The sequence below is a fragment of the Cervus canadensis genome, chromosome 4 (genome assembly GCF_019320065.1).
Source record: "Cervus canadensis isolate Bull #8, Minnesota chromosome 4, ASM1932006v1, whole genome shotgun sequence".
Taxonomy (NCBI): domain Eukaryota; kingdom Metazoa; phylum Chordata; class Mammalia; order Artiodactyla; family Cervidae; genus Cervus; species Cervus canadensis.
In genome coordinates, this window is record NC_057389.1 from 4,047,252 (window position 1) to 4,072,627 (window position 25,376).

The following is a 25,376-nucleotide window of genomic DNA, read 5'->3' on the forward strand; positions in this document are numbered from 1 at the left end:
TTCTCTTTTTTTAAAAAATTGAAGTGTAATTGATTTTACAAGATTATGTTATTTTCAGGTTTATAATATAGTGACAAATATTTTTACATGTTACAAAATGGTCACCACGGTTAAGTCTAGTTACTGTCAGCATACAAAATTATTACTGTTATTGATTATATCCCCTGTGCTGTACCTTACATTCCTGAGACTTATTTTGTAACTGGGAGTTTGTACCTCTTAATCCCGTACCTATTTCACCCATTCCCCCCACCCTGCCTCCCCTCTGTTGACCACCAGTTTGTTCTCTGAATCTGTGAATCTGGTTTTATGTTTCATCTCTTGTTTTATATTTTTAGATTCCACATATAAGTGAAATCATATGGTATTCGTCTTTCTCTGTCTGACTTATTTCACTTAGTATAATACTCCCTAGGTCTATTCATGTTTTCTGCATGATTTTCTGACGGGCATATTTCAATTCCTCTGACAGCCCTATGTAGGGGAGAGCAGAGAGTAGGCTTGACTTTTGTCCTTTGTTTTTGCCATTCTAACTTAACTCACCTTTGTGGGATAGAAACATATTTTTGTGAAATTAGGGCTTATGTTAATTGATTATTCTACAAGTTAGCATGTTGTCTTTCCTTGGAATACACTTAAGTAGGAATCTGTTACTCTTTAACATTACAGAATTAATGATGGAGAAATAATTAGAGGCATTTATGATTTCCATTTTCTCTCAGTATTCTGTTCATCCCTTGGGAATAAGTGATGTCTTTAGGATATCTTAATGATTACTTAGAATTCATATTGGGTCATCAGCCTTAGTCACGTGGGTGGCTTAAGTAGTGGAGAGAAGGAAAGAACGAGGGCCGTGTTCCCCTTAGGTGGGCACTGGATTCAGAAAGAGGCTGTGTATGCTCAGAGAGTTCTGAAGATTGGGCATTGATGTCTCCTCTGAAATACAACCCCCTATATAATTTAGCCAATTCAAGCTCATTTGAGGGAATCTGCTTGAATATGTTGCAATTTTTTTTACAACTGTTCTCTATTTCTTAGAAGCAGAGTTTGGCATTTAAGAACTGATTCACCAATTATTTACTGTAATGAACCTTGAAAATTCTTTACATTGGAAGTTCTGGATTCTATAAATTGTATTCATATCTTGATTAGTTTTTTGCTTGAATTCAAAACACAAATTTAACTAACATACCAATATTGTAAGAAATGGTGATTTCATACTTATTATTACTTTCATGTAGATACTTGTTTATAGATTTTTTATTATTTACCTAAATATTTCTTACATTATTGCTCCTTCTAACTATCCTCAGTAGTTAATGCTGGATGTTAGAAGCAAGGAGGATGAGTATCAGCTGGTAGCAAAATCTGACCTACTGGGAGAGGGAGCCGGAAAGGAAAGGGAGAGGGGAATAGTTTCAGAAGTGATACTGGTAAGCCGTACAACACGAAAGAAGCCATTGAATGGTGAGATAGTGCTTCTGCAATCCAAAGGACTGTGGGTGGAAAGGTGGCATCTTATGCTTTAACAAATGCAAAAATATTTGTAAAGATTTAAAGTAATACATTTAGCAGGTATGAATTATTTGAAGGCAGTCTCCAAAGAACCATTCCACATGCTTAAATACAAGGATTACTGTTAGAGACGACCTGCTGCGGTACAGAAATGAAGATTTTAAAAGCCTTGTTTTCTTAGAGTAGAATGTCCTTTCTGTAATTCATGTCAGTTGTCTTTAAAGAGAAATTTCATAGACAGGTTAGGAAAGCTTTGCTTTTCTACATTAGCTTCAACATTGCTTTGAACATGCAGTAACCATTTTGAATGTTTTTTCCTGAGAATGTTTTATGGACTCGGTGGTTTGCTTTTACTTGCTGAGCTGATTTATGAATGTAGTTTTTTGTTTGCTTGTTTCTTGTGTTCTTTGGATATGCAGCTCAGCGTGAAGGAGCTTAGCTCCCCAACCAGGGATCCAACCCGTGTGCCCTGCGTTGGGAACACAGTCTTAACTCCTGGACTGCCGGGGAAGTGCCCTGTGAATGCAAGTGTAACGGATTCATCTGATGGCGGCCCAGGTTCATAATGCATAAGCGACTTTGAGAATTTCCCAGTTAGAACGTAAGGAACCGCAGTGGTCCCTGGTACCGAGCTGTGGTGTGGGTCAAGTAGTGTTTGCCCCTCTGCTAGCACGGAAATCTGGTGTCGGTAAAGCTCTCTTGAAGGCCTGGAGTTATTTCTGTGACTTTCACCTCATATCAAGTCAAGGAGTTGTCTGATATGTGTTTCACGTATCTTTCTATATGTCGCATAGGATACTTAAATGATATTTAAATTCTCGGACATGTGCACTGCCAAATTTCAGAAAAGAAATGATTGCTGGAATCCACACCAAATGTATTACTGTGTTTTTCCTCATTTTTGTAGTTTTACTTGCTCCAGAATTTCTGGAAACAGTTTGAAAATAGTGTTTTTTTAAGAATACTGTTTTTCCAAAACTTGTTATCAACATGATTTTCTGATTTAACAAAACACTTGCTGAGTTGACTTTGTACTTATGATACTTTTTAATCTGTCAAGCACTATTCTTCGATCATGTATTAGTATGTTTCTCATTTTTGCTTAATTGCTCTGGATGCTGTTACAGCCTAAGCCAGTTTTATATCTGGTAACAAGAAAATCTCCCAGTTATGAAATTATAAGAGTGGAAGAAATCTTAGGAATAAACTAAATAGGTACAGATTTAGAAACTTTAAAGATATGTCCAAATTGCTTTCCAAAATGCTTATGCCAATTTATACTGTCAACAATAATGGAAATTTTTTAATATTATCTCCAACACTTGTGCAAAAGGACTCAGCAATTTCATTTCTGGTTACAATATATGTGTATCTTGCAGAGGCTTTTGTACATATTTCAAAGAGATATGCAAAAATGTCCATTGCAACACTGTTTGTAATAATTTAAATATAAATTGATAATATAATTGATAAATATATCACTGTTTATTAAAGAATTGAAAGAGGTTAAATTAATGGAGTAGATTTACATACATCAATATGTCTACATCTCAGCAACATAATGTTGATTGAAAAGCAAATTGTAGAAGGATATATAAAGTATACTTTATAGAAAGAATAAAGCCTATAAAATACTACTTTATAGGATTGGTGTAATGTTATTTAGCTTTTCAGAAGGTTTATATAATATGGAGAAATGTGTGTTGTGTATAATAGTCAGTCATCTATGATATAACTATAGGAAAGCAACTATATGATGTATTTACCATTGTATGTCTTTTTGTTTGTAACCTACTTGTCTTGTAGTCTTGCCAACTTTTTTTACTCACTGTCAAGAAACCTTGTGAATTTTGAAAACCAGATATTGAATTTTATCAGGACAATAAAGTGTGGCTGTAGAAGGATTTCTTTTAAACTGTTTGATTCAACTGATAAGGGATCAGGCATTTATTGAGTAGCTATTATTAGACCCTAAACTAAAGGGTTCAGACTTGATTTTCCTGTTCTAACTAAATAAGGAAATAATAGCTAAGAGCAGCTATCTCTGAATAAACATGAGAAGATTTATTTCCTCCTTATTAATACTTAAAGAATTCTAAGAGAGACTACCTTGAGATCTTTTGTATCTTGCAGGTTGGTGAAAACAAGAGGTGTGATGATACTTGGTGGGTGCATATGAGTCAGTATAGTGTTTCTGGAAGATATTGTAGCAAAGTCTCTCAAAATTAAAAAGAAAATGTTCTTTACCCAGGAATACTGCAGATAACTTGCACAGGTTTTTCAAAATATATGTACAAGGATATTCATTGAAGTACTGTTTGCAACAACAAAATAGACAACAAAACAATAGATAACATAAATATAAAACTGGTTAAGTAAGTTTGCATTTTCATATGATAGAATACTTTGCAGTTATATAATTGAAATAAGCCTATGCATGTTGATGTGGAAGATCTCCAAGATATTGTAAGTGAAAAAAGAAAGCTGCAAGACAGTGTATCAAGCTTGAAACTGTTGGAGGAAATTAAAAAGAAAAATACACAGGAACATATATTATACATGAGCATATACATTAAAAATTTTTTTTGGTAAGAAACTTGAGTGATTACTTTGGGAAATGAAAGTGAGGAGAAGATGGATTTTACTATTCATTTGATACTTTTCAGTACCCTTTTTATTTTCTAAACTAATGCATGTCTAACTAGTATTTTTAAAAAAATGCTGTTAGAGTTTATCTCTAATTTTCCGTTTCTTCACCCACCACCCTTATTTCTGCTTTTATGATAAAGCACACAGCTACCACAAGGAAACAAGCAAAAATCAACAGTGATTATAGAAAACACAAAAAACAATTATGTTTTCAGTGAGTATAGATGGTCACTGAAAAATGCCCTTCAGAATAGGTTGGTATTAATAGTTATTTATTGTCTTGTTAGTTTAAAACATGCTGTAAAGGTCAGGACAGAATGGCTGAAGCCAGTTGGTCATTAACTGTGGTAATCATTGACCTTAAAGAGAATCGGTCCTCTAAATGATTTTCTGAAGTTAATAACTATATTTGAAGATTAGCAGTTATATTGTGATGGTGACAAGCGTGCCAAAAGACATTGGCCCCATTCACATGAAAAATTATGTTTTTACTGTGTAATTTGCAATGGCATTCATCAAAATTATTCATTCTTTCTAAAAGGAAAAAATTGATTGGTAGCAGTCACCGTGCCAAGGTTAGCATTAATGGTGCTAAAGCATCTAAATTTCCTGGCTTTTAAACCTTTTAAAAACATTTGAAAAGATTTATATGGCTTCTTGGATATGTAACAGTTCTTAAAAAATAATGTCACTTTTTTCTTGCATGCAAAAAAATGTGTTTCCCAGTTGTAGAAGAGAGATGTCAGGCTTTTCTAACTAGTTTTACAATCTCCTCATTCATTGGGGTTTACTTTTGGGTAAAGGAAACAGAAGTTGGTTTCCCTGCCCTAATGCGGTGGCCTCCAGTGGGGCCTTTCCCTGAGCTCGTATTTTGTTAGTATAGAAATATGTCAATTGTGGGCAGGTGATCTCTAATAGCGTGCCTCAGAAAGTATGGGTCACACATGTTCTGTTTTTCGCAGCTCTGCGCTGCTCCTCGGGGCATCTTGCTTGGGCTACTGGACTATGGACCAAGGCCCGAGTAGAGGGCATTTCTGAACGCAGGCGTGCAGCACTCCGTTTTCATGCTGTGTCTGTCTAAGTTTGTGGCTTTACAAAGGTATTACCAGACAACGAGCTTCAGTATTTGAATAAGTTAAATATAGAATTCCCTGAGTAATAAAATATGCATGATAACTGTTTCTTAATGTGGATTCAGTGTGTTTCTAATAAATTAGCACGTTGGTACAGAATAAAGCAGTATATTTAGTAGTGTTTGGCCAGATTATAAGTAGGAATCAGCCTTTGCTGTTAATCATGTTTTAAAAATCATAGTTAAAATAACGTTCAGAGGTCTTATATGAGATGCATTCCTGGCTTGTCTGACAGCGTCCCTAGCAGGGAAAGAGGTGAAATCCTCCTTTCTTAAAGCAGTAACTGGGATGAAGCACGTCTAGACGTGTAGTCCAGGGTCAGGAAGAACTTAGGTCTTCAGGCCAAATGAGGAAGCTGGTGTGTCCATTTGCTAGTTGAAACAGAGAAAAGAGCAGGGGGGGAGGACTAGGATGGGTTGGACCTGGCTTTGGAGTTTTCTCAGTCCGTCCTTGCTCAAATGTTTCAATATCAAATGTGATTTAGAAAACTCAAGAGGAAGAGTGAAGTTTATTGTATTAATCCAATTTTTCACTTTTTCTCTTCTTCTTCCTTACTTCCCAGTGTTCCAAGAGTAGTTCTTTTATTGTTTATTTTCCTTTTCAAGAACTACTTGCTATTTTTTTAGGGTAGGTCTGCCAACAACAAATTTTGTAAGTTTTTCTTCATCTTTGAATGAATGTCTTGGTCTCCTAGTCACTTCTGAAGGATATTTTTGCTGGATATAGAATTCTGGCTTGACAGTTCTTTTCTTTCAGCACTTGAAAAATATTGTCCCATTTCCATCTAGTATCCTTGGTTTCTGAGGAGCAATCTGCTATAATATTGAATTGCTTTTCAAATTCCAGCTTTAAAGAGATTTTGCTGCTTTCAAGATTTGTTTGTCTTTAGTTTTAAGAAATTTGATTATGATATGTTATAGCATGTGATTCTTTGTGTTAATCCTTTTTGGGGTTCACTCATCTATTTGAATTTGTAGGTTTATTTTTTTAACCAAGTTTGGGGAAATTTCTACCATTATTTCTTTGAGTACTGTTTTAGTTCCACATTCTTTCTCTTTTTTTTTTTTTCTGAAATACTTATGACATGAATGTTGCATTTTGCTCAGTCTGTTTTCTCTCTTTTTGTATTGGATACTTTGTATTTTTCTGTCTTCCATTTACTGGCTCTTTGCTCTCTTATCTTCATTTTACTGTTGATAACATCCAATGACATTTTTTCTTTTGGATTATTTTACTTCACAGTTCTAAAACTTCCTTTTTTTTAAAATATGTTTTCTATATCTTTCTGAGACAGTTTAAAAATTTTGCTTCAAGAATGTCTGTACTTGTTTACTGGAACATTATTATGATGTGTGATTTAACATTTTTGTTGGATAATCCCAACATCTCTTGATCTTTCCCTGGGAACCTGAGGACAACATAGTGGTGAATTCTCTGTATTATTTTTTGCCTCACACATCCTTGATTGAGTGCTAGAGAAGCTAGCCGTCTGGAAACATCGGTGAACATAGGCAAAAAAACACAAAAAACTAAAAAAGCAAAACTCAGGAAAGCCCCGCTGTTCTGCTTTTTCTGGCCACAGTGTCAGAGTCTTCATGTATTTGTTTTATTTATATATAATGCCCACTTTTCTTTTCTTGTTTTTTTTTTTTTTTTTTTGCTGTACTTATCAGGAAGAGTAGGCTAATCCATTATGTTCTGGAACTAGAAGAGACGTGAAAAGCTGTGTGAATGTTAATCCCTGACATGTGGGAAATGTGAATCATGTCACTTCCTAGCTTAATGTAGATGATGGTACAAACCCCCAGAAGCCACGAGTGCCCTGAAGATGTTCCGAAGGCAGTAAATGTTAAATGCCATGAGTAAAAAGTAAAATGTGCTCAAAACTGTAAAAAAAAATCCACTTTGAATATCAAAAGTTTAGATATATTAACTCTTAAGGAAATCTTGTTAAAATTTTCAAACCTGACGTTAGAAGAAATAAGAAATAAATACAGTTAACAAAGTTAACTATAATCATTTATACTTTTAGGAAAATGACCTTATATATGCCAAAACTCTAGTCTGATAGTCTTATCTCCATTTCTACAGAATGTAAAACTGAGGTAGAGAAGATTAAGCAATGATAAAAATTCCAAGGTGGCTAGGGCAAAACCAGATTTTGATGCCTGGATGTTTTCATTTTTACCATGTGTTTTGTACATTCACACTTCTGGGCCTTTGTACTGTTGTTCTGAGTGGTCCTACCTCACATCCTGTGCCTGAAATGGTCTTTTAAAGGTCTCTCCTTTGTGACTTTCAGGATACCATTTGGTCCTCATGCAAGTGCAAAAAAGCAATTTTTATGGAACTATTTTAGCATTTATGTCACGTTGTTATGGGTACCTGTGTAGACCACTCTCCACCACCATTGCATATACATATATACTATACAGAGCTCTCACATACTTGATGATAAATATTTATAAATTGAATTAAAATCTGGCTCCCAGTTAGGCCACGTCTCAGTGCCTCCTCTAAATATAATGGACTCTACAATGTTAGGCAAGGACAGATTGCATAAGATTTAGAAAGACCAAGCGTCTTCAACTAAGTAAACCAAAAATCTCATTGAATGAAGATATATTTCTTTTGATGCTTTAGTGTTCCTTTTTTTTTTTTTAAATGAGATTCCAAGAACTTGGTTTTCACCCAGATTAAGATATGATCTTTTCTCTCTTTTGCCAAATTAATGAACTCATTTGAAAGCGGTTGTATTGAGTTTGTAGTATATGAATTCCTTTCATGTGCTGTCTTTTTTAACCCTCACACAGCTCAGTGGGGGTGGGTCCTGAAGTAGCTAAGTTGAGACTGTTGGGATCTGGAGAGGTTAAGTGTGCAGCTGGTAGGAGGCGAAATGAGTGACTGAAGTCTGGTCCTCGTGACTTCAGGCCTAGACCGCCTGAAGCTGTGGAGACGCCGCCTGCCCCTTCTCCGGTATAGGGACACGCTGTTGCACATTAGATTCGCCCGACCTGGATGTCCGTGTTTTGAAGACACGGGGGAGAGGGAGAGGTCTGTGCTCGGGCAGGAAGCAAGCTGCAGGCGGTTTGGCGTCTGTCCCTCACCCAGCCCTTGGTGCGCACGTGCTGAGTCGTTTCAGTCGTGTCCAGCCAGCCCCTGTCCATGGGATTCTCCCGTTAGGAATACCGGGGTGGCCATGCCCTCCTCCAGGGGACCTTCCCGACCCCGGGATCGAACCCCCATCTCCTCTGACTCCTGCGTTGGTCGGCGGGTTCTTTACCGCTAGCGCCGCCTGGGAAGCCCCCGGGCCTTGGTGCTCGGTTTTGATTCCTGTGGTTAGAGGAGGGCTCCAGCTCCGGAAGGAACCGTCTGTGGAGAGACAGGCGCTGTGAGGCGGTGCGCCCCAAGCGGAAGGCTTTGGGGCTCAGGCGGTGAGGGTCGGGGCAGGACCAGAAGCTTCGGCCCGTGGCGGGTGGAGGGAATCACGCCGGAGTAGTCACGAGAGCGGGAAGAGCCGGGAGCTCTGCTGAATGGCGAGGAGGCCACGGCAACCAGAGCTGCCGGCAGAGCAGGGCGGCGCCCTGGGCAGCCGCAGCTAGTAGCCGGGCGTCTGCGCAGGACGGAGGGCCTGCTGCGGGCGTCTCAGAAGCTGGAGAGCGTGGGCCGAGGCCGGCGCCCAGCGGCCAGGCGGGTGGGGAACGCCGCCCCCTCACTAGGTCAGTGAAAGCAAAGGAAACCCTGCCTTACGACTCCATGCACGTGAGGTCTGGGATGTATTTGATTATTGTTTAAAGATAAAATACAGATGAGAAGCCGTGTAATGCAACACGACATTATCACCAAGTCGCTAAAGCAATTGGTTTTGAGAATTCCTGGGTTGCATCTCTCCACTAAGCATCTCATATTTGTGTACATTTGAAGTATTTTTTAGTACAGCGTTGTTTGTTACCCAGTTATATGTTGGAACAGGGATTCAGTGTTTAACATTTTTTTGCTCTATATTTTCATTCTAAACTAGTGAACTGACTCTATATGGTATTTTTTTTTAATGTTTCTTAATATCTGTTAATATATAGGGGAAATATATAAACAGACTTTAAAAAACGGTTGTTTTTTGGCTTACCCAAGCAAAGTGTACTTAGGTGTATTGTTTATTGTTTTATAGTATATTTTCTTACTGCATGGAAGAATAATGACTAGGTAGAAATATGGTACTGATTTATAAATAAAAAAATTTTATATGTTAAAATAAGTTCTCTTTTTCTAAATTCTAAGAAAATTTTCATTTTGTTTCTTAAAATTTCTAAAGTTTCAAGAAGATTATTTAGGTTAAAATAAGAGTAAACTTTATTTTATTTCTAGTATTATTTTTTAGCAATTGTACAAGCTGTCTGTATTTATTTCTTTAATGTATGTAAAATTAATCTTCCAGTTCCTTGTTGGGAAAAATGCCTCAAGTTCATGTAGAGAGTAAACTTTCAAAAGCCTTATCGCATAGTTTTTTCCTTTTTAAAGCATTTATTTTCTGTGATCATAAGAACATAAAAATATTGATGTATAACTCTGGAAAATAAGAGGAACATAAAGAAAATTAAAATCACACTTATATAATCCCACTAGCAAGAGGCAGTTAACATTGTATCACCTGTTTTTTCACTCTGCTTATATACTTAACAGAATTTAAACTCCTAATAATTGTATAATCCTGCTTTGTCACACTGTATTTTTCTGACTTCATTAAATATTGAAAAAGATGTGATCTTTCATGGCTACATGGCAGTTTATCAAAAATATACCCTGTAATTTAGCCACTATCCTATTTTAACACATCTGAGAGGCTTCGGTTCTTTTGTTACTGTAAATACTGCTGCGGTGAGTGTCCTGGTCCACAAATCTGCCGGCCTCTCTGCCGGGCCCATTGCCCAGAAGCCCCTAGACGTGCTCCTTCTGGGTAAAAAACATATAAACACCTTTAAGACCTTTACACTGTAGTTTACATAAATGTAAATAAAAATCAGCTAGTACAGTGCCTGGCAAATAGGTACTCAACTACCGACTTTTTCTTGGCAGTAGAAATTCTGCAGGATCCTTATTTCACCCTCAGTGAGCTGGTTTTTCTAGTCCCTGCCTTTCCTAGTTTGATTCATTCATGTATTCAGTAAATGTGTAGTGAGCAGCTACTGTCTATCAGGCCCCGTGAAGGTATATGTTGACCTGGACTTAGAGGGGATGTTTTGAAAATACTGAAAGACCTCCTTTGACCCCTTTTCCTAGAGAGATGAATCTGTGTCTTGACATTGTTCATGAGCTCTGCTCTTCCTGAGCTTCTAATTTGAAAAATGAAATTAAACATATTTATACTTTTTTCCCCCTCTGCCAAAATTGACAAGGAAAACGCCTCCTTTGCGTTCTTGTTACTTAGCGTGGCTTCTTTTGTGAAGGTTAAGTATGCAGACCAAGTGGACTAGGTCCGGGTGGTTGGTGGACTTGCTGTGTTGCTTCAGGTTATTGTGGGAACCTTATTAAAGGAGGTGGGGTTTTATGAGCTGTTTGAAATGTAAGAAGGAACATTTAGCGAGCTATGAATGTATTTGACATGATGAAAAATGTATAACCTAATTTTAGGTTTTGTTTTTTGATAATAGGTTTTCTTGTTTAAAGAATGTTAAACATGAATATGTAAGAAATGTTCTATATTCATATATTAGGGTGTTGGTACACTTTTTTTTTTTAAACAGGAGATTATTGGCTTTCATTTATGATTAAAACACAAATTGTTAGGACTTTATACCTTGGTTAGATTTTATTCATCCTGGGAAGCGTTTTCTGTTGTTAAAATATTAAAACTTAATCTGAAATATTTTCACAAACATGAGTGACTTTTTGAAGGTTGTTCTCTTGCTTCTATATATTTTCTTTTTGCATATTATATATCACCCTCCTAGGGAGGAGGGTAGTTCTTTTCTGTTATAGAATATTATACTTTTAAATCAAATCTTATATATTGATGAGTTAAGTTCCTTAAAATCACAGGTAAGAAGCTTCGCTGTCCTAGTTATTATCTGACACGTTGTATATTTAGGAGTGTCACCACGCCCAGTTTTGGTGTATATACTTTGTTGTGCTTTGCAAAGCTGTAAGAATAGTAGTAATGTACTGTCATATCCAAGTGCTGTTAGACTAAGATAGTCTGCAAGTGAGAACATTAAAAATAGAGTCAATGTACCCTTAGAAAATACAGAGTTGTTTGGGTTGCTTCCTTTTATTATTGGCAGTTTTAGATGTGTATTACAAAGTATAGGTAAACCTGTGTACAGTGAAACTTGCTACTGATATTTTACCCACTGAAAGTCTCATTTAACTTACATTTTTCTCCCAATATGTGACTTCAACCTGGTGAACAAGTATAGAACCATTCATATATTGTCATTTCTATTTTTAGTGACTTGGTGGTAGGTGGGACATATCATAATGGAGACTGTCATTAAATGCTGCTTTTTGTGTTGGATCAAGTACAGTGATAGGAAAAAAAGTTAATTTTGTACCATAGCGTTCAGAGTGCCAGCTCCATGGAATTGGGGGGAGGATGTGCATACACTGAGTAGGCGCCCCTCTTTGTTAGGTGCGCCGTGTGGAGTGTGTCCAGCGCATGGGGATTTTCTTGGAATGCTCACAAGAAGCCTGTTAGGTTTCTATCTCATTTTCATACTTTTGGAAAGCAGATAAATTCTTTGAAGTCATACAGCTAGGAGGACGAGGAGCTGGATTGCAGCTCAGGCTGAGTCCCATGATTTCAGATAATCTTACATTTCCGAGATAAAGGAAAAGTTTAATGTCACTGGTTTGAAATTAATACAATGATTATACTTAAAATCCTTCGTTCCGTATTGTGAGCAGCCAGTTAAGAAAAGGTGTCATAGTGGGCATAAAGGGTTCAGAAAAAACACGAGGAGAAGGAAGACCACCCAGGGAGAGGTAACGGAATAGGTGGGGGTGGAGGGAAGGGGAGAGGACAGCCCCTGTCGGGGGGAGGAGGTGTTCAGGCAGAGGCTGGGAGGAGGCAGAGAACACCCGGGTTTGTAGATGAAGAGAGGCCTAGGTGGTGGTGGGAGTCTAAGGAAGTTACCTTTATCGTGGTGGTTTTCCTCTTCCTCCATGACTTTTAGGAAGCCTTCTGAAATACTAACTAGCTCTTCTGCTATTCTGAGCGCCGTTCTTTGTGTGTGAGCCTTCTGGGACTTCAGTTCATTTTACCCTTTGTGATGAAACCCCATTCAAAGTTAGATGAGTCAGAATTCAAGTTGTGTATACGACTTCTATTTTCCCCTGTTTTCTTGCATAACACGTGATGCATCCACACAGATTTTGGTAAGTGATCTGTCTGGTGGATTTAATTTAGGCTACAGTCACATTCTTATAAATTTCACTTTATACTCTTTGAAATGAATCCTCAAACTAACCATATCTGTTAATTTAAAAGTTCTATTTAGAAATGAAATAAAGCTTGACAGAATGGAAGACGCTTTACTTTCAGAGAATTGAAACGTTTTTTCTGTAATGTGACCAAAGAATTAAATTAGTTGTATGTTTATGAAACAAGGACTTTGTTATCAGCTATGTTTATTTATTACTTAGTGGGTCTCAAATTTCGCACTCTTATAGATGCTTGAATTGTATTTTAAGTACATTATTGAGCATGTTGTCATGCAGAGGGCACCGGCTCACATGAGAGGTGGGGCCGGCTACTTTAACTTCTGTGTTTCTTCATTTGTGAAATGGAATTTGCACCCGCCTGTGTATCTAACTGGGTGAGTGGGCATATGTGTATGTGTACTAGAAAATGCCTTGTAAATATCGTCGCTAAATACAACTATGATTGTTAGGTTTGGAGATTTCTCTTTAGATTTATTGCTTTCTTTAATTAAAGGGTGAGCAGATACAGAATAGAATAATTGTTCTGTTTCATTTACATTACCCAAGTATTGAATTTCAATAAAATAAAGTATTAGCCAAAGAAACTTGGTCAGCAAACGAGAGGGAAATGGTTGAGTCATAGCTAACTTATCATAGATCTTTTTAATAGGGACACGTATCTGTGCCGTTAATTCTGGACCAGTGTCTTTCCCTTTCACAATACTTTAATGCATAACTTATAAATCTCTTTTTATCAGCCAATCTGACTTCTCTAAACCCAGACTAACATTAAGCAAGACAGAATGAGCAAAAATCAGGCAAGGTCAAACAAGCAATCAAATGATCAGATTCTCATTGGTCGCTAATGGAATTTTAGACTTTTAGAAAATGATTAGTTATGAATCTCAGTGCCCTTGTTGACAAAGGGTCAGTTTTTATAAAATTGTTATAAATTTTTAATGAGATTTTTAAATTACCATGTTGGATTATTAGCTCCATAAAACTATACATAGTTCATTTTTCATATTAAGTCTCACATGAACATTTCTGCTGGAATGATGAGGGTATTATGGCTCTTATTTTTGAAAGATCCTATCTTTTAGAGATATACTGAAATATTTACTGATAAATGTGATGTTTTAGAGGTGGATAGGGCTATTAATAAAACAAACTTGACAATGAACTAGTAATTATTGAAGTTAGATGATTGGTAAATGGAGGTTTATTTTATTGTTTTTTCTACTTTTTTATGTTTTTGAAATTTTTCATCATAAAATGTTAAAAGATTTTACTGTCTGTGCTTCTGATTTACCTAATGAAATAGTTGAATCATGCTAATTAAAAGCCAAAGTTGTAGTAGTAAGCATGAGTTCTTAAATAATCCTTGTTTTTTTTTCATGATTTATAAAAGCAGTATATATTCTAGCTCTCTACTGAAATGATATTGGGCATATAATGATACCAGGCATACAATAACTTAACATATTTGAGAAGAATCTTATTTGTATAATTGAATATGATTTTTAGTCATAGTTTTGACTTCTTTCTATGTGTTGTTGTTTCCTTGTTGTATTTGACTCTTTGTGACCCCGTGGGCTGTAGTCTGCCAAGCCCCTCTGTCCATAGGATTTCCTGGGCAAGAATCCTGGGGTGGGCTGCCATTTCCTTCTGCAGGGGGTCTTCCCGACCCAGGGATCAAACCTGGATCTCCCACACTGCCAGGTGGATTCTTAATCACTAGCCCAACTTTCTCTGTGTGCCATGTGATTATTGCTCGTATATAGAAAGGAATAGTTGGTAGGTACGGCGGGCGACTGAAGGAGGGATCTCACTTGTGATAAATCCTCTGCATTTGCTCTTCTCACTAGGTTGTGAGCTCCGTGAAGGCGGTTTGTCTTGGTCATGGTGTGAGGCACAGCACTCGGCACGTGGCATTTACTCACTAAACGCTGTGTGACCGCAGTTTAAAAGAATACTATGTTTAAATAATGTTCTTTCAGATTTCCTTTTAAACTTCACTAAAAATATGAAATTTTTATTACAGTAAGAGCATAGTGAAAAGGTCTTACTGAAATGATTCATAATGCGAATCCATACCAAGTACTTTGTCTCAATGTTTAGCTATTTCCTTTCATATGGTCAGTATGAATCTCTTTTGTGCTTTTTGTTACACTGTTTCAAAGGAGGGCACATTAATTGAAAGTGTTTTATGACCTGTGAAAAAATAGAATACAGAAGAGCAAAGGAAGGTGAAAATGAAAAAGAAATTTTCATAGAGTTTGAAGACTCAACTAAATAAATGCAGAAATTTTATTGTATTGCATTTGAAAACTCCTGAAGTATCGTGTATATTTACTCGGTATCTGAATCAGATCCTTCACTTGGGACTTCTATATTATAGCACTTCACGTGGGACTTCTTGGTCCGTTGTCAGACGTGGATGCTCACTGACTGGCTCGGCCTAGCTGCCGGAGGTACCCCTCGGTGTGGTATGCTGTTTCACACGGGGCAGGACCCGCTGCAGGTGTGACCCGCTGGCAGCCTCCCTGAGGCCAGAATATCCCTTTAGTGGGTCCTCAGTTGACCTCATGGACCTTGAAGGACAGCTCACCCTTTATCACCCTTCCCTTAGAGCCTTTAATGAATGGCACCATCTGTTATGTGCCTGCAGGAGGCTGGAACTTGAGGGGACCTTTTAATTCCTTAACCCCTGTATGTCTCACGTTACCAATAAAATAGATTCCTTCCATACCAAGTCACAACCATTCTGCCAGACAGTCAACCCTCCATAACCTGGTTACTTCTTCACACTTGATTTCAGACCTGGATAGGGGATGGTGGGATGATGAACGGAGTGGAAGAATTAGGGAGGAGGCAGATTGCACAGGGCCTTGTAGTTTATAGGAGTTTGGATTTTATCCTTCGAGTAATTGGTACCACTGGAGGACTGTGAATGGCAGACTGACATGATGTGATTTGTACACTTTGAAAGATCACTGTGACTCGATGGGTGGAGGATAGATTTGTGGAATCAAGAGTGGCAGAAAGACCTTCAGTGTGTAAGCTGCTGAAAATGTCCAGAAGGATGGCATGTCTTGGACCATGGTGGTCTGTGGTGTCAGTACAGGTCAGCAAAAAGATAACCCCATGACGCCACATATACCCAGGACCATCTTCAGTACTAATATTTGGAAGGTCTGGTTAGTTGTTAGATTTAGTTATGAGTTGTTTATGGATTGACTCCATAAGAATCTTTAAGAGAACTTATTAGAAGTATGTATTTCCAAGTCCTGAATTCGTAGGTTTGGGGTGAACTCTAGGGAAAACTTTTTTCTGAGCAAAGTTGTGAAATACTTATATTACTTAATACATTCATGTAGGATTATTCAGAACAATTCTTTAATGTCACAAGTGTAAAAATGTCCAAAGATTTCTTGACCTTTTTAGAATTAATGATATAAATTCCTTTTCTCTATTGATACACTAGCATCATTCCCCAAATTTAATCTTTCAGCACAGATTACAAATCCCTTTTCATTGACTCAGTCTTATTCTGATCAAGATAGATCTCTCCACCCATGTTCTGAGGAAACTTTGTCTTAAAATAAGAATAAGCTGCATCTCTTTATTTAGAGTCCTGAAATTCGTGTAAAAGCTTTTCCCATCCACATTTTCTTAGTCTTTAATTTTAATCCTTTTTAGGTGAAAGTGCTTTCTTGGATTATCAATTTCTACTTATGTGGTTTTATAATTCACTACCGTTAATCCAGCTTTTTCATCACCTCTGTATTAGATAACTGCAACCCACTTTTGGGCTTCCCCAAAGGCTCAGCAGGTAAAGAATCCACCTGCAATGCAGGAAACACAGGAGACGTGGGTTTGATCCATGGGCCGGGAAGATCCCCTGGAGGAGGAAACGGTAACCCATTCCAATATTCTTGCCTGGAAAACACAATGGACAGAGGAGCCTGAAGGGCTATAGGCCATGGTGTCGCAAAGAGTTGGACTCAACTGAGTGCGCGCACACACGCACACCCCACTTTTATGCTTTCTTGTTTTGGGAGGATTCTTAGGATATACAGGAAAACTATCATGGCATTTCAGCACATCTATTCTATCCTTAGGAGATGAAAAAAGTAATCAAGGATGGTGCTTCTCTTTAGAAAATTCTTTTAAAAAATAGACCCATGGTGCCTTGATTCCTGACACTCCACTTCTCTGGGGCCGAAGGGAGGGCCTTAAATTTGCTTTTGCTTTTGAGTGAAATTAGCACCATGAAATGAGCCACAACCTAGTATATATAAGTTAAAGAGCATGGATTGCAAAATCTAAAAGACCAAAGTTAAAGCCCACTTGGCCATCTGCTAGTGGTTTGATTTGGGAGAAGTCAATCTCTGATAGTCTTATTTTAGTTACCTGTAAAATGGGGCTAGATTTACCCTGGAGGAGGGCATGGCAACCCACTCCAGTATTCTTGCCTAGAGAATCCCACGGATGGAGGAGCCTGGTGGGCTACAGTCCATAGGCTTGCAAAGAGTCAGGCATGACTGAAGTGTCTTAGCACTAAAGTGGGGCTAATATTGCCTGTCAAGGCTGTTATTGGGATTCCCTGTTACAGAGAGGACTTAGCTTGGCCCACAGTAAGGCTTTAGTAAATACAGCCATTTTATTTTCTATTCCCTCTTAAGTTCTTTGGCTACTGGTACCCCAAACTTTGAGCTGTGTTCAAAGACTGAATCTCTAGATTTAGCAATTCAAAAATATTGTGTAAACAATAACATAAATAATAATTTTATAACAATAACTCTTCAAGCAAAATGAGTGATCCTGTACTGCTCACCTTCTGCTTTTCTCTTTCTTCTAGTGAAGAATATTTTAGTCATATATGCACATTTCTTCCATAGTGGCTATTACATTTGCCCCCATCTGAATTTTCTAGCCCTTTTATTTCTACCTCCCGGGAGATTTCTTCTTGTGCCCCCATTTGATCTCATGAGAAACCACCCTCAAAGGGTTCTGGCAGAGTGCTGCTCTCAAGAGCTTATGAGAACCAGTATCTTCCTTCTGCCTTTGCCCTCTGTGTTTCTGGTTGTCATTTGTTTAGGCGTCAGCAACTAGAGAGGGCCCCCTTAGGATTCACAGTGGAGACTCTAGTAGAATCTTGCGTGTGTCTGTATTATTGAGGCTTTTCATGGCCCTTGTGACCCTGAAGGCACAGGACATTCCTCACCAGTGATGCGTTTCCTTATCGTAGCTCTAAACGCACTTGCGTCGTCTCCACGCTGGTATCAAAATGTCAGTTGGCTTTTAGATTGCCAGCTCAAGGAGGTGGTCTTCTCCGTCTCTGTCATGTGAAGAGATGACACTGTTGAATCTGAGGTTCGTCTTCCCTTTTTCTCCATCACAGCTTTGACTAAAAGGTCAAAATCTGCTTTGCCAGCTGGTCTCATTCCCCCCTAATTTTCTGATACCACTTTCTAAATCCTGAGCCACGTTTCTCTTTGCATATGAATTCTTATTTACTGGCTGGTTTTATCACAGTCTGTGAGTAAGTATGATCCCTCAAAATCAAACCATTCCAGATGGTCTTTTCAGCAAATAGGGCAATTCATGTGCAAACAAAATGAACCTTTCACCTTACTTCACACTCACTGTTCACGAAAATTAACTCCAAGAGCACCATAGGCATAAATGTTAGTTCTAAGACCACCATCAAGAAAATGAAAAGACAAGGCACAGAATGGAAGAAAAGATTTGTGAAGCAGATATCTGATAAAGGACTTGTATTCAAGTTATATAAAGAACTCTTGCAACTTAATAAGAAAACAACTCACTTTTAAAAATGTCTAAAAAATTAAGCTTATCATATGACTCAGTAATTCCAATCCTAGATATTTATGCAAGAGGAATGAAACATATGTCCATACAAAGACTTGTATGTGAACAATCACAGAAGCATTGTTTATCAAAGCCCCACACTGTAAACAATTAAAATGTTTATCAACTGGTGAGTGGATAAACAAAATGTAATATAGTCATATCATGCAAATCTACCCAGCAGTAAAATGAGCCAGCTACTGATACAGGTAACAGCAAGGAGGAACCTCAAAAAACAAACAAAAGAAAACATTACTAGCGAAAGAAGCTAGACACAGAAGACTGTTTATTATAGAATCCTGTTTACATGAAGTTTCTAGAAAAGGCAGCTGTAGATGGTTAAGACAGATCAGTGGTCATCTCGGGGCAGGAGTGGAGACTGACTGCATTTGGGCATCAGGGAGAAAGGGACTTTTCAGGGCGGGGTGATGGTGGTGTTCTAGAACTGGATCGTGGTGTTGGTTGCACAGTTGTGTTAAACTCAGGGCCATTTGATTCCGTCTCCTAAGACACGTATCAGCCTACACAGAGTGTCCCGGTATTCTGGGGACTGACTCTAGGCTCATTCGGCTCTTAGGACTCTGTTGGTGCAGGGGGCGCCCCCGAGCTCTTACTTGAGCTGAAAGAGGAAGACCCACGAAGCCAATTTTAATATTTTGTCTCTGAAAGCCCGAACACCTTGGACCTGAGCTTTCCTGTGTCCTTCATCCTTATCTGAATTCCTCTTCCTCCATTGGAGATGGATCTGGGAGAAGCCTGATGTCAGAGTGAGATTAGGCAGGATGGTGAACCAGATGGCGATAGGTATCTCACCTGTTTCCCTCTCCTTCCCCAACTTTTTTTTTTTTTTAATAGAAATTGGTTTTCACTGAAGCTTCAGGCAATTTCAGTGCCTTAAATATTCTTTCTTGACATAATGTTTTTAGAAAGCTGAGTGTCAGGAAGGCCCATTTTTAATTTATCAATGGCACCCTTAGTCTTAATATGCTAAAGCATACTTTACTTTTGAGGGCAGAATTAATCTTTTATCAGATGTACCATGGATGCTGTTGGTTTGATTATTTTAGGAAAGTGTTCTTGTGCTGTTTCAGAATTAATGCTACCCACATAACTTTATTTTCCAGTATCTGTTCAGAATAGATAAGGGAGATACAAAGTAAGAGTCACCCGTATTAAAGTTAATGCAAAGTAGATGCAAGTCACTGCTGTTCGCAAAACCAACAGTGGTGTTTAACTTGTTGATTTCATCTTGACTGTGAGGAAAGTGAATCTGAAATTAACCCTGTGATAGAGAATATCTGGACCTTCTTTTATAAGCCACAACTTTGTAGAACGGTGGAGAAAATGTTAGCACAATCATAAGAAGATAATTTTATACATGGAAAACTTTTGGAGGCTGGAGGAGACAAAAAAGGAATTTCAGTCTGCCCTTGGTTTAAAGCAGGGCCATGCAGAAATGCCAAAAGCTGTCAACGTAACTTCTTTGCAGCTCTGGGGCCTCAAGTTTTCACATCCCTAAGAGTCACTTAGGGGCTTGTTAAAAATACAGATTCTTGGGTTACACCTCTTTTGACTCTGAGGTTTTAATAAATTCCTCAGAGGATTCTAATATGTATCACATTAGTTAGGGTTCTTCAGAGAATCAGAATTAGTATGAGTGTGTGTGTGTGTGTGTGTGTGTGTGTGTGTGTGTAAAAGAGATTGTTGTAAGGAATTGGTTCCTGTCACTCTGAAGGCTGAGAAATCCCCAAACCGGCGATCTGGAGGCCACAGAGAGCAGATGGTATAGTTCTAGGCTGAGTCTAAACGCATAGGACTCAGGAGAGCCAATGATGTAATTCCAGTCCAAAGCTGAGTCTAAAGGTGGGAATGTGTCACTGCTGTCTGAATGTGAAGGTAGGCAGAGAATGAGAAGAGGAGGGGGAGAGAGCAAGAGAGGCCAGATTCTCCTTTCCTCCCCTCTTTGTTCCATTCCTTCAGCAGACTGGCTGTGACTGAGGGTGAGTGGTCACCTTGGGGAGGCAATCTGCTTTATTCAGTCTGCTGTTTCGAATATTAATCTCACCCAGAAACCTTCACGAATAGTTTTTAATCACATATTTGAGCATCTCATGGTGTAGTCAAGATGACACATAAATTTAACCATCATATCATCCAAGTCTAAGAAGTTTGAAGCAGTGAGGGGCAGAACCAGATTTCTTAGAAGAAACGCTTGTAGGGAGAAACCTTATAAAGAGACTGTTGTTGCCCTTTAGGAAACAATTGTACGGTTTCAGTTATCAAATATGTTGGGACTGAGCAAATCCATGGTGATAGAAAGCTGCCAGGACTTGGGGGCAGGGGCTGGACTTGGGGAACGGCTGCTGATGGGCATGGCGCTTCTTTTTGGGGTGAGAAGCGTGTTCTGGAGTTAGATGCTGGTGATGGTGGCACGACTTGTGAATCTGCTGAAAACCACGGGACTTCCCTTTGAAACGGTGAATTTCATAGTATGTGAAGTAAATGCCAAGATACATACATATCTACTGGGGGAGATATGAAGAAGTGGAGGTAGATAGTATTGACGTCTCTGAGACATGAAGAAGTAAACAAACATGGGGTGATAGAAGGGAATGTGGGGTTGAGGGCGGATTTACAAAGCACAGGACATCTTTCAGCATGTCTATACATGGATTCAAACGGTCCACTGGAAAAAGAAACGTTAGTGATGCAAGGGGAGGGAAGGGACTTGGCAGTGGTCAAAGCCTGCAGTGCCGTCCTGACTCACCTTCCGCCCGGCTCTCCCCAGGTGACGGACCAGTCGGTGAAAGCGTTCGCGGAGCACTGTCCTGAGCTGCAGTACGTGGGCTTCATGGGCTGTTCAGTGACTTCTAAAGGAGTCATCCATCTAACCAAGGTAGGTTCCACGGCTACATCTCCTTGGTGCTTCCGAGCCGCGTTCATACCAATGCCCTTGTGATGTTCTGCGTACTCGATGAGGACTGCTCAGACCATTGTAAGAAGTGTTAAGTAGTGTTTGGTAAAGTTAAAATCAGTTTAAGTCAATACAAAATCTATCCTTTCTAAGATGGGATATTGATTTAAACAAAAAGTTTGCTTTTTGGCTTTTTTCATTTGCTAATAACTGTGAAATGTATACATCAATGAAACTGATATATATGACAAGACTTATTTAGATTTTAATGTAGTGTATTGTGTTAGAAGATACTTTAATGAAAGTTTTCACTGGTCACATATCATTAGATCTTCTGAGCATTTTGCTTTTAAGAAGTGAATATGGTCAGTTCATATGATTAAGCTGAACATATATGGTGAAAAGAGAAGTGAATGTATGCCAAAAATTAACTTCATAGTTCAGAGAGTTTACTTACATACCAAATATATAAAATCTTATATGTTAGCAATAATGAAAACATCAGTTCCTTTGTAATCGCTCACTTGTCACCCATCATCTGTGCTGTTTTTCAGAGCTCTATAATAATTAGGAACTAATTCTTACATACATGTTTTAGAAAACTGGCTACTATAAAATTTACTTGTGTCTTATTCAAAATTTGTCATGTCTCTTCAAGGTTGCAGTTTAGCAGGAAATAGTTTTTCTTTCCTCCTAGTGAAAGTGAAAGTCACTCAGTCATGTCTGACTCTTTGCAACCCCATGGACTATACAGTTCATGGAATTCTCCAGGCCAGAACACTGGAGTGGGTAGCCTTTCCCTTCTCCAGGGGATCTTCCCAACCCAGGGATCAAACCCAGGTCTCCCACATTGCAGGTGGATTCTTTACCAGCTGAGCCACAAGGGAAGCCCAAGAATAGTGGAGTGGGTAGCCTGTCCCTTCTCCAGTGGATCTTCCTGACCCAGGGATTGAACCGGGGTCTCCTGCATTGCAGGCGGGTTCTTTACCAACTGAGCTATCAGGGAAGCCCTCTCTCCTCCTGGGAAAAGAGCAGATGTTTATAAATCACCTAGGCCTGTGGCGGTAAGGCCCGGAGGACAGGAGCCCAGGCTCTGTTGTCAGCTGGGGTTTGAATCCCGGCCCTGCCATTAACCAGCTGAGTCGACAGATTGTTTTTCAGGGAATTAACTGAAGTGGTAAATGGAAGACGCTTTCCTCAGTATCAGGACCATAGTAAGTGCTAGGTAAACTTTAGGTACTATTATTAAAATAAGTGGTGGCTCAGATGGTAAAGAATGTGCCTATATGCAGGAGACCCAGGTTTGATATCTGGGCTGGGAAGATCCCCTGGAGTAGGAAATGGCAACCCACTCCAGTGTCCTCACCTGGAGAATTCCACAGACAGAGGAGCCTGGCGGGCTACAGTCTGTGAGGTGGCGCAGAGTGGCGCAGAGCTGAGCAGTAACACGTTCACTCTCCTTGAAAGAATTGGTGCACGCGTGCGTGCTCAGTCGTGTCTGGGTGTGGCCGCCAAGTGCCCTGCGGCCCGCCAGGCTCCCCTGTCCGTGGGGTTCTCCAGGCCAGCATACCGAGGGGGTGGCCGTGTCCTCCTCCAGGGGATCTTCCCGACCCAGGGATCGACGTCCGTAACTAGTGTCTTCTGCACTGGTAGGAGGGTTCTTTACCACTAGCGCCACCTGGGAAGTCCAGAGAAGTGCTGCCATCACTAAATTGCTAGAAATTTGGAGCAAACTTTGAGGAAAAAAAATCAAATCACTGTTTTATTCTAGTGTATTGGAAACAGTGCCTGTGACTATTCTGTGTCTCCCATGACTGATGAGCTTTAACTATATTTTGAGGATCAGAACCTAAAACTAGCAGAGAGGATAGGCACATTATTCTCTATTATTGCTCTATCAGAACATCTTCGTGTAACCAAGATTGTGTGTGACCATAATTTTTTATTCATCTTCTATAACCTTTGCCTGAACGTTTTCGTAGATGAATGTTTTTCCCATCACATCATCTACTGCTGTTTATAGTGCAGAGTAGAAATGCCTTTGGATGAACAGATTGTGCACAACAAGTGTTACAATGACCATATGTGGGCTTTTTACGATCACTTGAAATTGTACTCATTAAAGACAAAACAAGACTTATTAGATCAGTAAGTGCTTCCCTGAACATTTGGAGATGGCCAAAAATTATGGTACACTGGTGCTTAAAAGATCAGAATTATTCTCTGTGACAAAATAGCAGCGACAGCAAATGTCAGCTTTGGAAGGCTTAATTTGCTGAGAAGATTATTCTGAAGATTATATACCAGGATTGGGGGTTTGGCCCGTCAGCAGTCGGAATCTACTGGATTCATGTCAGAGCCGGCCCACAGCATGTTAGGCTCATCCCTGTTGCCCAGCACAGGGCATGTTTTGGTGAGAAGACCGCTCTGTGGTATGGTATTGCTTCATTTCATGGATTCAGGTAAAGGCGAGATAGCCTTTTAAATGTACATGACTTTGGCTAAGCTATTTTAGTTGTTTCAGCTTTTGAAAACCAAGGGTAGAACTCAAAATAAAGCTTCTTGTTAAAATACTGCATTCTGACAGTGTTTTTATACTAAGACATTATACAAAATGTAATTTACATTCAGAAAATGCTTGTAAATATATAAATGTTCCTAGAAAGTTGTGTTACCCTTATTGTCCACATGGTGTATAGTTTTAAATAATTTTTTCTCAATATTTAATGTAATTTTTAAGTAAATGATTAGAGGATGTGAGATACAGAGTGTTGAGCTATCAGTATAAATATATTTAACTTTATATGATTTAGAAAATCTCTCCAACTTAACTACTTTCCAGTCTGTGGCTCTAAATTTGCTAATAGAGGCAAATGCCCTAAAATCTCTGTGCCTTAGTTTCCTCCTGTGAAGAGATGTGTCTGTAATAGAGGATCTATCTCTAGAGTTTCCTACAGCCAGACAAATCTCTGAATTTAAGAGTCATTGGCCTGGAAGGGACTGAGTGGCTGTCCTTGAATGCAAGGAATGTCAAGTCCTTACTAAGTTAGAAGGGAAAATTGGGGATTTGTGACATCTTAGATTGTTAAATCAAGGGCAGGAAGACAGAAGATTGGGAACAGGAGAAAGAATATTGATATTCTATTACTGTGGTCTCGTGGACTTAGTTTTACTTTGGTGCTCTCGGTCTTGTCTGGACTCTATTTACTGATGACACACCCTTAGTCTTCAGATAGATTCTGCTAATATCAAGCAATAATGGAGTGAAGAGGCCGTCCTTCTAAGCCGCTATGACTATGTAAATGAGAGTCCGGAAATAGCTAACAGCGAACGCACACAGGTTGAGAAGATGAAGTCAGCTTTCCTGGAGTGGGTTCGGAAGTGAGGATGCGAACTTCTGAGGGCTCTGTTTTGCCTCCGAAGTTGAGAACGTTGATGACGTGCAGTGTCCGGCAGAATTGCGTCTCCTGCAACCCAGGACTTGGCTCGGGTGTTGGAAGCGTTTCCAGCTCACAGCACAGGGAGGACGGCCCAGACAGAGCCCAGCAGGCGACCTGCGTGGACGCAGAACCGGAAGTCCAGGGAGGCCGGGGTGGCCGGGCGCAGCGTGTGCCCTCCCACGCTCATCTCGTCCTAGATAACCCAGGAGTAAAGCGATCACAGGAGAACCGAGGGGAGTGAAGACACAGCACACCAGATTTAGTGGGGTGCTGCTGAAGGACTCACTTCGATGGCACCAAACACCTACATACGAAGAAAAGGAAGGTCTTGGGTCAACGGCCTTAGCTTCTACCTTATGAAACTTGAAAAGAGAAGAGTAAATTAACCTCAAAGTAAGCAGAGGGAAGGAAATAATAAACTTCACCGCGGAT

The 25,376-nt window shown here is 39.2% G+C and overlaps 1 protein-coding gene across 1 annotated transcript in view; it reads left to right on the plus strand.

The window, feature by feature from the left end:
* The window catches only part of LOC122439416 (F-box/LRR-repeat protein 17-like), a 165,248-nt gene that overhangs the window by 117,269 nt on the left and 22,603 nt on the right, over nt 1-25,376 (plus strand). The window contains exon 5 of the mRNA XM_043464461.1: nt 21,379-21,486. Coding sequence (XP_043320396.1) covers nt 21,379-21,486 — 108 coding nt within the window. The remainder of the gene's footprint in view (nt 1-21,378; nt 21,487-25,376) is intronic.